This window comes from Hyposmocoma kahamanoa, unplaced genomic scaffold (assembly GCF_003589595.1).
Source record: "Hyposmocoma kahamanoa isolate Upper Pololo Valley unplaced genomic scaffold, ASM358959v1 114, whole genome shotgun sequence".
Lineage (NCBI taxonomy): Eukaryota > Metazoa > Arthropoda > Insecta > Lepidoptera > Cosmopterigidae > Hyposmocoma > Hyposmocoma kahamanoa.
Window position 1 is genome coordinate 8,193,532 of NW_020653383.1, and position 13,822 is coordinate 8,207,353.

At 34.1% G+C, this 13,822-nt stretch overlaps 1 protein-coding gene across 1 annotated transcript in view; it reads right to left on the bottom strand.

Annotated features, from left to right (window-relative positions):
* Positions 1-829: 829 nt before the first annotated feature.
* LOC113239650 (flocculation protein FLO11-like) overlaps positions 830-13,822 on the bottom strand; it is a 30,234-nt gene continuing 17,241 nt past the window's right edge. The window contains exons 2-3 of the mRNA XM_026476712.1: positions 6,604-6,782; positions 830-3,784 (exon numbers count right to left, since the gene is read on the bottom strand). Of these exons, the coding sequence (XP_026332497.1) occupies positions 994-3,784; positions 6,604-6,764 (2,952 nt within the window). The 5' untranslated portion in view covers positions 6,765-6,782 and the 3' untranslated portion in view covers positions 830-993. The remainder of the gene's footprint in view (positions 3,785-6,603; positions 6,783-13,822) is intronic.

Here is a 13,822-nt window from a genome sequence, read left to right on the forward strand (position 1 = left end):
GATATAAAAACACCAGCAGTATATAATATTAACGATATAAAATAATATTATTGTATTTAATTATATTTTTAACCACGAAAAAGGTTTGTGACAAAAATTACCTGCAAATGTGCATTTTATATGAATATGACCCATTTGCTAAGTTTTATTCAAATTAGTTAACGGAACTACTATTGAGGTACCCCCTTCCCAATAAAAAAAGAATCATCGAAATCGGTTCACAAATGTCGAAGTAAACGCGTAACATTACACAAAAAATACTGTCCAATTGAGAACCTCCTCGTTTTCTAAGTCGGTTAAACAGTGAACATATGTACATTTTAAATTGAGTAAAATATTGAATAATTTAAAATAACGCCATCTATCGCTTCCGACAAGAACTTGCACGTGCATTTATTAGGGTAACTTCGCAACTTGATGAGAATGTATCAACGAGCTTTTAGAACATTTCGATAGATGCCTCGTAGTCATGTTTTTGCGTCTGCTTTTTTGCCCGTCAATATTATTTACGCATTGTCATGAATCTCCGAAAATTATTATATTGTCAATTGTTTCGTCAAAGAACACAAATAACTTATCGTATAAGCATTTATTGCATTAGGTATATACAGTATAAAAATAGAAAAATTAATGACACTTTCAATTCGTACAAGTTTATGAATTTTTCGCAAATGTTTTAATAGTAGGGCTCATATTCTTTTTTATCACATTGTTATACAATCAGTAGGTTTTCCTCAGAAATAGTGTATTTTATTTAAAACCGAGGATAACATTCTGAAAATATAAACTATTCTTACCAATTTTTAATAATTCCTTAAAGAATACAATAGGTACTAAATATTTAATAGCTAATATAGATGAATCGCTGTATTTTTAAATATTCATATTGAAATACAAAAGTGTTGATTACTATTTTCATATTCAAAAATATGCATAAGGCGAATAAATAATTCAAAAATATGAGTATCTAACAACTTAACCAAAAATTTATATCTACGTTTTTGATGCGTTTGCAACTTTTGAAGCAGAATTTTCCAAACTGCGCAAATATCTATTTAAATTTTCTGATGTTGTTTGTAAAATACTAAGGCCTAATCTATATTTGAATTCTATTAGACGCTTTAGGAATGTGAAAAATCCTCCACCTTGATTTAAAGGTGGATAAGTTATTACTTCAGGATTATTTGTAGGTTTTTGAGTTGTTATACTCGTAGATACAGGTACATTAACAGGTGGTAAAGATGGTGGCATAGTCGATGTTGTCTCAGATTTCAATTCAGTAGTTGTCTCAGTATTCATAGTTTTGGACTGAGTCGTATAGTCGGCCTTAGGATTCAACAAAGGACTGCTTATGTCAGTTGTGTCAGTTGGATTATTGGAAGTGAAGACTTCGTATACTCTAAACGGTTTCGTTGTTGTTTCAAGTTCGGTAGGTATGTCAGGCTCTGTCGTTGTTTTGCCTTGGCGATTAAAGTCTATTGGTATCGTTGAAACGCTTTCGATAAACTCACTCTTTGAAGTAGTAGGTATTTCTGTTGTTTTATCTACTTTAGAATCAGTTAACACCCCATATACCGTGAATACATCTTTCATTTCGGGCATGGCAGTGGCGTCATTTATTACAGGCCTGGACTCAAAAGGGGCCAGGTTTCTTATTGGCAGACCAAGGGATTCGTCGATTTCGTTGCTAATAAAAGTGTCCTTGTTGTTTTCTTTAGCTTCTTTCAAAATTTCTTCAATAGACGTCGAAATGCTGCGCTTACGACGATTTAAATTTCTCTTTCTTCTGTTCAGATTCCTCGGACCATGTTCGGGAACTACAGCAGGAGTAGCTGTATCAACCAATTCCTTGGGAACATTTCCTACTACAAATTTGTTGTCATCGGCGCCCGAACTTAAATTAGTTTCGTCGGAGTATGTTTGTTCTTCAGAATATTTCTGTTCATCAGCATCGTTATTTGAACCCAAATACATGGAGGTGGGAGGATAAGTCATAGGGCTGCTTGTTGTTTCGCTAGAATAGAATTGTCCCTCGAAGGGATATACGGGCTTAAAATCTGTATCAGAGGATGGTTTTACACCGTAAACAACGGAGTTTGATGATTCACTTCCATAAGCTGAAATACTTGATGGCCCTGTCTGAGGCGCGGCATAAATTGGTTCAACCGGAGAAGGTGTGTAATCACTTGGTCCTTTATTATAGACATATTTACCCTCTGTTGTGTAAACATGTCTTGTCTCATACTGATGCGGATTGTAATTAATAGGTTCAGCATATACTGCTCCATGAGCTATTCCGGTCTTTTGTTGAGGGTAACGAACATTATAATTAGGCTCGTATTTAGTAGCTACGTGGCGATATTTAATATCCTGTTCTTTTTTTACTGGGTATCGGTTTACATGAGCAGTTTGACCAGCGTAAGGGTTAAGTTTATGTTTTGAGTGCGCTGGCATTCCAGCTAGAACTGTTCCAAGCATTTCTTCTTCGGCTTGTCCGTTACCTTCGTTTGCGTATTCTTCAGCATTGTGTCTGTAAATGTCATCTTTCTTATCAACTTCAAATGTTCTTCTTACTGGAGTGGCGAAAGGATATAAGAAATACCCAGCTAAACCAACTAAAGTGGCTAGACCCAAAGCACCTACACCGACTGTCGGCATAACTTCTCTAGAGAAGTAATTATAGATTTGTGACGTAATTGGTCCTGTAAGACTTGTAGCAGATGGTTTTTTAGTTTTTGTTGATTTAGTTTTGTTACTAGTCTTTACGTCACTGACAGCCGTTGAAGTTTCTGGTTTGGGCTTTGAAGTCTTACGCTTCTTAGTCTTGTTCTTTTTTCTAGTTGACACGCGTTTTGGTTTCTTTGTAGTTGTTGGTGGGGTACTAATTTCAAGTTCAATTTCTTGCTCTTTAGGTTCCATGGGAAGAAGTGCGGATTCACTGTCTGAAATGATTGGTGCAGGAGTTGTACTTTTATGTTTATTTTTATTCTTTTTCTTTGAAGGCTTGGATGTGACTTTTACTTGAACCACTGAACTTGGTGCTTTGGTAGTTGGCTCTTTTTTAGTAGTTAAAGCTTCTGTTGAAGGAGAAACTGTAGTAGTTGTTGTGGTTGTGGTTGTGACTGTCGTCTTCTGAGTTGAAGTGTTTTTATTTTTCTGCACGTTAGACAGTACTGTGTCCTTAATTTTGTTGAAAACATTTTCATTTATTGCTGAACCTCCCGCAACAAGATCAGATTTATTTGTGCTACCAATGATTGGACGTTTCCCGGAACTTACTTTGTTAGTTTGTGGTCTCTTAGTCTTATTTTTCGAAGGATTTGCTGGCTTTTGTTTCTTTGGTGGCTCTTCTGCTTTAGTAGGTTCTGTGGATGTAATATTATCTTTGCCTGACGGATTACTTAATAAAATCCAAGTAGAAATGCCTTCATTGGAGGTAGAAGATTCACTGACTTTATTTTCCTTTTCTAGTTCTTCCATTGTAACAGGTACAGCAATTCCAGGATGAGCATTTTCTATAGGTTTCTCTCCATCTTCGTTTCTTGTCTTGTGTTTGAGGATTTGGTTTTTTAACTTTGGTGGTATTCTAGTGTCAGCAACGATAGGTGTTTCGAGAGTAGTATTTGATGGATTCTGCAGAAGTTGATTTGTCACCATTTTGATTGATTCACGAATGACTGGACTCTTTGTCTTAACGTTTCTTGGTGCATTTGGTGTTGCTGGAGCAGCACTTGTGATTTCTTCAATCTTTATCGTAACATCGTCTATCTTTGAACTCGAACTCCTGTAACGTAAAATTAAAAACATGTAAAGCTTTAAAATGGACAAATAAATTTTAAATGTGCTTAAAAAACCACAAACTTTCTATACTTGTGAGTAAATTCACTGATACAAAGTCGAATTAAATATATATAATTATAGCACGTTTAAATTAATATCGCAACTAAAATAAAACGTTAACTTTTGAGAAATGGTCATTAAAGTTTCTGAATATTTTCACTTACTAGGTTAATTTTAAAAACGAGAAATTTTCGTTTAATGGCGGTATTTCTTTCAACGTGCCGTATTAGTATCAATTAAAATCTTTATTTTAAACTTAACAAATTAAATTTAATGAATGTAAGGAAAATGAAACACCTTAGTTGTATGTATGTATTTAATTTGGTTCGGATTAACTAACAATAAATAATGAAGCTTTAAGTTAGTAACGTAAATTGATATAACTGTGACTATTTACAAAATTAAGCACGACAAAATATAATATAATTTTTTTTAAATCTAAAAGAATAAATTAAGGCAATAAGGTGCAATTGTTATGCTATAAAAAGTTTAAAATTATATATTTATTAAAAAAACAAATAAAAGTTTATAAAAGAACAGAACTTAGAGCTCAGACAATATTAAATTCTTAAAAATTTCTAAATACAATAGACAATACCAGGCTAATTTGTTCTTAACTCTCCACTAAACATATACATAATTTAACATAGTCATTGATTTTGTAACTCAATACCTAATGCTCGATATTGAATAGCACAGTTAAAACTAACAATGTACTGTTCACTTGTCACAAAATGCATTTTTAGAACACCTACTGACCTTTGCAGGGCGATTTGAGTCAAATTAAGCATTTTCGTACGCTACATGTATAATTTTATTAGTACTTGGTTGTACTTGTCCATGTATTGCTTTTCCGCTTTTTACTCGCACAATACATCTTTATAATACCCACAGTCCTTTACACGACAATGAAGCATTTCCTATACTTAAGATGTATTATTTTAATACTACTTTATTGTACTTGTCCATATTTCCCTTTTCCTACTTCTACTTCTCCTATTTTGATTACTATTTCGTCTTTTCTCCTGATCTTTTAATTTACTTGTTATTTCCTTCATAAACTGTTTTATTTTAAAAAATAAAGTAGGCTTTATAGAATTACTATTATCAATATCATTGTTTTCTTTGTTAAATCTTGGCAATCTCGGCTTCCATCTTCTATTATTAGGGAAGGAGTTCAGTTGCCAAGTTTTGTGGTGGTGGTCCCATTCCCAATGAGGCCTGTAGACATGAACTACTTTAGGAGCCTCTCTGCCCAAATTAATTCCCAAAGGAGCAAGCAGTGCTGCCATGCCTGAATACCCAGCTACAATTAATGCCAGCGGTGTTAAAAGAAATGATACAATGCCAAAACTTAGTGGGTTAATAGCAGCTAACCAACTCATGGCATTTATTGCCGGCTTGAAATATGACAGTACACCAGAGATAGTGAATGTGTCATCATCATTATTGTTACCAGGACGGCCCGGTTTATGCGATAGTGCTGAACTAGGCTTACTTCCATACCCAGCGGGTTCTCCCGATTCAGCCTCAAGTGCAGCATTAGCATTATTAGCATTAAGATTAGAAAACTCCGTAGCTTCTATTGAGGCGCTTTCAACTTGATTTTCATTTTCCTCAGAATCAAAGTAATCTGCCAATGGAGTACCTTCATCACCGGAATCGTTAGCTGAATCATCTGGAAGACCAAAACCACCAGAAAACAAACTTTCAGCATCTTCCTCTTCAGATTCAACAACAACATTTTTGTTAACTACATTCGTATTTACGGCTATATTCAAATCAGGGCATGCTTCTTTCCCTTGACCTTGAAAGGTATTGTTTAATGTCAAGTATATGGTAGGACAGTCCTGAGACGGCGCGCTATATTCTTCCGGTCTTATTACGATACGTTCAGTGTACGACGGTTGGAAAGTTGTGACCTCAAAATTGTCAACAGATGACTGTGGGTAATTATTATGGACTGAATTATGATAGTTATATTGGTTCTTTAACGGTTTGGTCACGCGAACAGGCTTCTGAGTCGTTGGCCTGCGATGTACGGTTTGCAATTTTTGCGGCCACGGCTTTGGATTTCCCACATTTGTGATAATTGGCGTAGGTGTGGGTGTTGTATATATATAAGAAGGCCGAACACTAGGAAAAGGATATTCCATGATATGAACTTTATTAGAATGTACAATAACGGTCTCTTCAGAACTTTGTGGAGTAGCGTAATATTTAGTGGTGTCCAATTTATTAAAGAATTTATTTGGATAATGTGAAATGGGATGTTTTTTCGCAGGTGTTTCTTCATCTACAATAATTTCTGCACTGGCGTCCTCTTCTATACTCCCTGAAGTTGTAAATGCCATAGAATCATCATTTTCATCTGATGTTGAAGTTTCATAAGACAGAGTGATATCTTCGTATTTTGTCTTATCTGTCCATTTTGTTATAACCTTCCTGATTATTGGCTTTCGATTTGTTATGGAAACTTGTTTATCGCGTATGGGTCTCTGATCATTTTTCCTATTCGGAAAAGATGGTTTCACTATGTCATTAGTGTTGCTGTAAATTCTTTTTATTATACGACTTTGTCTACTAGATAAATTTGATGACTCATTTTGTGAAGGCTCGAATATATAAAAGGACTTAAGATTCTTAGTAGCATTTATGCTATGTTCGAAACGATTTGAACCGAAGGTGTTATATTGAGGATTTACAGAATCAATGACTGAGTTATTAAATGCTAAATCTAAGTTGCTATGCCTAAATCTATACCTTATAGGATTCTCTGTAGCTATATCTGTTTGAACACTATTTGTTGAAGAACTGATGATCGCTGTCGGAGCTTCTTGAGGTCGCGAATGAACTAACGGACAAACAACAACTACGAATAAAACCAAAGTCCACTTTAAGCACACACTTTTTCGCCGCGTCATGATGAACACGAAATTTACCTGTAAAGAAAGAAAATTGCAGGTTAATAAACATTATTCGAGAATACTACCAATATACTAATAGCTGTTGTGACAATTATACTTCTTGTCTAGAAAATTTTTTTGCGAAACTTTGTACTGATCGATAACTTTGTTAAAGTATAAATTTAAAGCTTTTGTCATTATTTATTTAACAATTATCACTAGTTTCAAGTTTTTCCACCTCCCACTGCTACGCACGGATCTCCTCTATGGGGCGAGAGTTTAAGCCCACAGTCCGCCACTGTGGCAAAATGTGGATTGGGAACTGGTTTCGTGTAGATATCGATACTACTGTTCCATGATAAGACACCTCTAAGTAATGATAATTGTTAAAGCATATATGACGAAGATAAACTAACAAACAGTCTCATATGGTTTCGTAAATGTGGAGGGTGTTAAACATAGATACCTACTTATCTATATTTTCGTTAATAGGTACATAAAGTAAGTGTATTTTTTAAGGAAATGGACTTGCTCTAGACTACCTATTCCTGGAGCAAAGGTAACATCTACGATGGATCGCGATCACTCAAATCTTCTATTATTTGTATTCAGTTGCACCTTAGAAATACTCGGATTGTATGAGCTCGAAACACTGTTGGAGGCAGGAAATACCTTAAACAGCTGTTTACTCGATCTGAGTTCCTCATGGTCAAAGTTGTTTGTTATCATAAATACAAACACCTCTTTATTTGTTTCCGAAGGAACAGTATATGCATTATTAAATTTTAAAATATATCTATCAATGAATACACAATTGTTATCGATTTCGGTGAAAGGTAAAGAAATAAAATCGAAAACCGGTAATCCATTGGACGTGAAGAAGAAATCCGTTAACTCGTCGTTAACCTAAGATGTGAGGCAAACACACCGTTAGGACCGTGGAACCAAAGTTATACTTATATAAATACTAACAGAGATGTTATGGACGTTATATTATAGAAACAGGCCGTTGAAAAAATATTCTTTATGGAAATAAATGAATACCGTAATAGACTATGTCAATAGTCTTCTAGAATAGTAATCTACATCAAAAACATTCTTCAGGAACTTGATTTTTTTCTAAGTATATGGTGTAATTGTCACGCAAATCTATCTAATCTTATGGAAACGAAAGCCCTTTCCCATTCACGATTAATTTTATGTAAGATAAATATTATTATAGACTAATATAATCGACTTATTATATCGATATTTATAATAGTGTATATTATGTTTAGTAATATTTATAACATAAAAACACTTCAATTTGTAATGCCTATCCGCCTAATCGTTCAAAGTAGTCACGTCATTATTTAATGGAAAGCTTGATGCCTTATTCGCGATGAAATTTTTCTAATAAATTATAAAAGTCCACTTTTTAACCGACTTCAGTAAAGGAAAAGGTTCTCGAATTGAGATCTGTATTTTTTTTGTATGTATGTTAAGCGATTACTAAGCATTTGGGAACCGATTTTGATGATTCTTTTTTTATTGGAACCTCAGTGGTTAAACTTGAAAAAAATATTCCAACACCAAGGGTTTCAAACTACTACAACTTTCAGGTAACCGATTTCTATAAAACTTGGCAAATGCACGTAGTTCCACGAACTTTTGAGGTAATTTTTATTATAAAAAGGTTATTAGTAGCCATTGACTTACAAATAAATGGACGACGGTTCTAATACAAAAACCACGAAAAAAAAATGTCCCAAGTCAACCTATTTAAACGTAGTGACATGTAAAGGAATATGTAAAAGCTAAAACGTAGAATTTAAATTGTAATGTCATCGCAGTACTGTCTAATTTTGCTTGCTTCGCTGTCAGTCGAACAAACGAAGACTAAAGCGTGAATGACGCTCTGTATACGATTTTAACGCCCTATAAGTTCGGACACTTTTTAGCGCGAACCCGACGTCCATATAATTAATTGTAAGTCAATGTTAGTAGCGGGCAATTTTTGAAAAACACTTCCTTTTCAAATGAAAACATCGCAAGTCTCAATACAGTGTTTTGTAATTACAATAAGAATTTGCTGGTTATCATCCACGCTAAACCAATTTATTCATTTCGAATATAATCTTAAATTAGCAACAGTACAACTCCTTGTAAAAGAGTTCGTTGTGCAAGGAACTGCTGCCACCTTACCTATTTCGGCCGCTAAGCAGTAATATGAGCATTACTTCGTTCCGGTTGTGACGGGTAAGGGTGCTGGTGAAATTACAGACACATGGAGCACCACCACTGTTCCCGTCACCCTAATCATGTGCTATTTAAAACTCTGAGTGCCCTGGCAACTGTTAGGACAGGCAAATCATTATCTACCAGGCTCACCACTTGTTCGTCCCTGCACTTAGTATCATAAAAAAAGAATCTTATTTTGGAAAGTACAATTATAATGACTAGGTATGTAATATACGAAATAAGTTAAATGTGTCTTTTCATGTTATTAACATGAATAATTGCAAAATACCAAACAAATCTTGTTGTCCTTTGCTAAAAATGCTGCGACACGGTGAAATTGCGACAAGTGTGTATGGGTGCAAGAGGGAAGTCTCCTCCCACCACGGACCACTCCTTTCTTGTATATCTGGCGCATCCTAGGCAATAAACAGCCAGTACTTTGGTAAGCATTATAATGTATGCCACCGATACAAAAAGAAGAAATGAAATAGAATTATATTGATTTTGGTTATGATGGTTTTAGGATCGGTAATACTTTGATTGAATTTCAACGAAAATAGAATAATACTGACAATGCAAAAACTAATGAGAAAGAATATGTAAATATGGAGATGGATCGGGTATGAATATTACGAAAAGAATGTTTTATAATGAATCAGAAACATTAATATTTGAAACGCGCTTGCGGCTTTCGTATAAAACCAACTTCCATCTTTATGTGGGTTTTTTCTTGGACGGATTTGAATAAATATTAAAATGCAAAACAAATACAATATGCAAGCTAAGGACGAAGGAACATAAACTCTGTTACGGTATTGCAACATAATTAACATTGTTATTATTTATTTACGTTTAAAATAAGTCTAATAAAAATACCGGGGTTCGAAATTATTAACACATTTATTTTCTTTGATAATAATCATTATAATTATCCGATAATCATCCATGCTAATATATAGATTTGTTGACCGACTTCAAAAAAGGAGGAGGTTCTCAATTCGACTGTATGTTTTTTGTATGTTACGATACTTGTGAACCGATTGTTTTGTTGGAAAGAGGGTACCTCAGAAATAGTCCCATTTAAATTTGAAGAAAATATTCCATCTCTAAGGGTGGCAAACTACAGGATGAATGACTTTTGAGGACAGTTTTTTAGTACTCTGTACTGAGATTATCTCTTCAATTTTTGACTAGTAAATTGCAAAAATTTTTGGGAACACTGATTATTGGTTTGAGACTTTTTTGAGATTGACATTTGTCACTCTTGGATACGTCTCTGATATAGTGTTTATATTAGAGACGTATCACAATAATATACCATATATAATATATATAATAATATGTAACACGTGTTACAATAATATAGTCAGGATACATTTATCAAGATTATTATCGTGATAATTATCAATAATAAGTATTATCACTTCGAACCCAAAATATGAACCTTACATTGTTATTCACATTATTGATTATTCTTACATAGCCAAATTATTAATTGATTATTTATTGTTATCCTTTATTCCTTGTTAGGTATACCTATATAAAGTCTTTTTAGGTAATATATTGCTACTGATCTATACCAAAAAGTTGCGCATGCGCTATATTTTTTTTTATGGTATCAAGTGACGGGACGAACTAGTCGTGCGCCTGATGATAAGCTACACGCCTGTGCATAACAGTTGCGGTGCCTCTCAGAGCTTTAAATCGCAAAAATCTGAGGGGCACTGCCTCTGCGCCCGTCACCTTGAGACACAAGTTGACAAGACCCATGTGCCTGTAATGTCACCAGCACCCTTACTCTTCAAAACCGGAACACAGTAATGCTGACATTACTGCTTGGCGGCAGAAATAGGTAAAGTGACAGTACTACCTTGGACGAACTCTTTAACAAGGAGCTCTATAACTAAAACTGATGGCACAAGCACAATTTAAATTACATTAAATCAGTAATCCTTGATTTATAAAGTAGTAAATATAGGACGGCAAACATAAAATGGAAAAAAAGCAAAAAGACCAAAAGAAAACTGATACCAAATACCACTACAAAATTTCAAAAATCCTAACTATTCAACGTACACTGAAGACGTCAGTACAGAAAAGCGTAACATAAAACTGAACAAAATCATCAATGCAACTTAAGAAACTGATATCTTCGCGTAAGTGAGAGACGTGTCAGGTGAATGAACTAACGGCCATGACCGTCAGGCAACTGGTTCTTGTTTAAACTCAGCATTACTGACCTGGATAAACCAAAACAAGCTTTTTAGGCTTCGTTCCGTTACAGTGACGTGTAACAGGAAATCGGAGATATGTGTCATTAGAGTTTTGGTTTCGATATATGTTTATTTGGTTAACATTTAGATGATAATAATAAATCTGTTGAAAATATAATGTGACATTAATACACGTTTAGAGGAATGCTAAAAAAGGTTGTATTATGATAACAATATTCATAAAAGCAAACGTTTGAATGTAAAAATGATGACTTCGACAATCGTCTTTTCATTTCTAGTCTATGTATATAACCGAGCAATAACTGTATTTCCTAGAAAATTATAAACATCGAACTGCACAAATATTCTACAAAGAAAGTGGTAAACCATTAAATATACGGTATTATTATTATAATTGGTATGGAAACTTATATTATGGAAAAAAAACCGCGGGATGCTATTTACTTGAAAGTAGATTTGTAGATTTTAAATATAAAATAAATAAACATGTATTTCGGGGTTTTTCAACACAACCCCTAAAACGGAGTAAGTTAGGGTATCTAACCTTTTAAATTTGGTGTTAAAGTTTGTATAGGAACAGGTAGTGTCATTTACTTCAAACTTTAAACACAAAATAAATAAATACGTAACTCAGGTTTTTCAAAACAAGCCCGTAAAAGGGGTAAAAAACCTTTTCCATACAAACTCGTATTCCTTACAATAGCAAACTTGAATATTTTTAATTTATGTTTTAGTAGTATATAATGCGCTATGTAAAAATTTTACTCGGAGGAAAACGCTGGCAACAGCTAGTGGTTAATACGAATATTGTTATCATAAGCCAAACTTTTTTAGCGTGCCTCTATATATGTCCGTGAGTATATATATAAATGCAATAAGATATGTCATCTTTCAAGAGCATTGCTTGCGCATGCATTTCCTCGATAATGTTCAAAATTATCAAGGAGATGCTTGCGCAATATGAGATCAGGACTTGTTCAAGATCAAGACTGTTTAGTGTTACAACGAGTAATTATATAATTATTGTTATGATATATGTGTGCATTTTATACTTTGTTAAGTATGAATTATATAGAGGTATTATTAACTTTAAATTGTTGACTGTATTTTTTGTGTTATTTCTGTGGAATTTGTTATACATGATTGGTTTTTACGTGTTGCACCTTATTTATTGTTAAAGAATGTCTTGTGGCAGTAAAAAGGAACGTCATAATGTTGAATAGTTCTTGAATATTTTATTAGATTTTAAATTGTGTATTAATAGTTGATTTGCTCAAGTGTGAGTTTGTTAATTTTTATAATAATAATAAGAACGTTGCGTTAGCACACACTCAACATAGTTAGGCAAGGTGGGTTTTTTATTTCAGTTTTATATACATATGTGTGTGTGTGTGTGTGTGTGTGCGTGTGCGTGTGCGTGTGCGCGTGTGTGTGTGTGTGTGTGTGTGTGTGTGTGTGTGTGTGTGTGTGTGTCACAAAGATCTGAGGGGCACTGTGATCACTGCGCCCGTCACCCAAAGGCAAGTTGACAAGTCCTATGTGCCTGTAATTTCACCAACACCTTACTGCTTAACGGCAGAAATAGGTAAGGTACAATACATCCCTGTACGAACTCTTCCACAAGGAGGTCTACTGTTACTAAAATATATAATATACCTACTCGTAATATTGATTGTTTATTTGTATCAAGTAATTTTACCTTCAGGAAATTATCAACTTAATGGCAAAATAATAATAATAATAAAGAGCTTTATTTATATACAATGAAATAACAACAATTAAAAAAATAAAAATAAAAATAAAATAAAATTTATTTGACAACAGAAATAAATTAGAAATTAAATACAACACAAGAAACACAACTTGTTGCAGCGTATATCGCTTACAGAGAGTTGGTCTTGATTCCAGCACTAGGCTAAGCCTGTCTCGCAGGTAGTTAATGTTTCCACGTTACTAGTTACAAGTTAACAATTAGTCAACCGTCAACCGTGACCATGTGACCTGTAAAGGGCCCGAAACGTCGGTTTGTTTGAAAAAACAAATATACGCGATTTAAATCCGGAAAAACAGTTTAATTTCCTAAGTTAACAATAAGCGTAATAGGAACAGAATACCAAAGAAGTTTATCAATAAATTATTAGGAATAGTATGAACGAATCAAAATAAAGAAGGTAATAAAATACTTAATTAAACTTATTTTACATATAATAAAGGAAAGGATTGACGAATACTATATCCTTACAAAGTTGATTATCGTGTGTTTGTGTGTGTGTAAATGTGTGAATTAGTGGATACGAGTTTGTGAACTGTCTGCCGGTCAGGACCCGCGACTGGAGGCAGAGCATCGCAAAATCGCATTAGTAACGAACAAGTATGAACGCTGGTACATTGATAAGCAGCACTAGGATACGTCTTTTAAAATATACTCCATGTTATTATAGTCCAACGCGTCTAGGAAGCAACTGACCTTGTGCTCAAGGTCGGGCATAGAGCAGAACTTGATGCAACATAACGAGTTTATCTTATTGTAGATGTAAGGATGCATAAATCTAGGAAATCTACTGGCAAAGATGGTATTTAAAGAGGGGAGCGAATATCCATAACGTCTTTTTGCAAGAGACT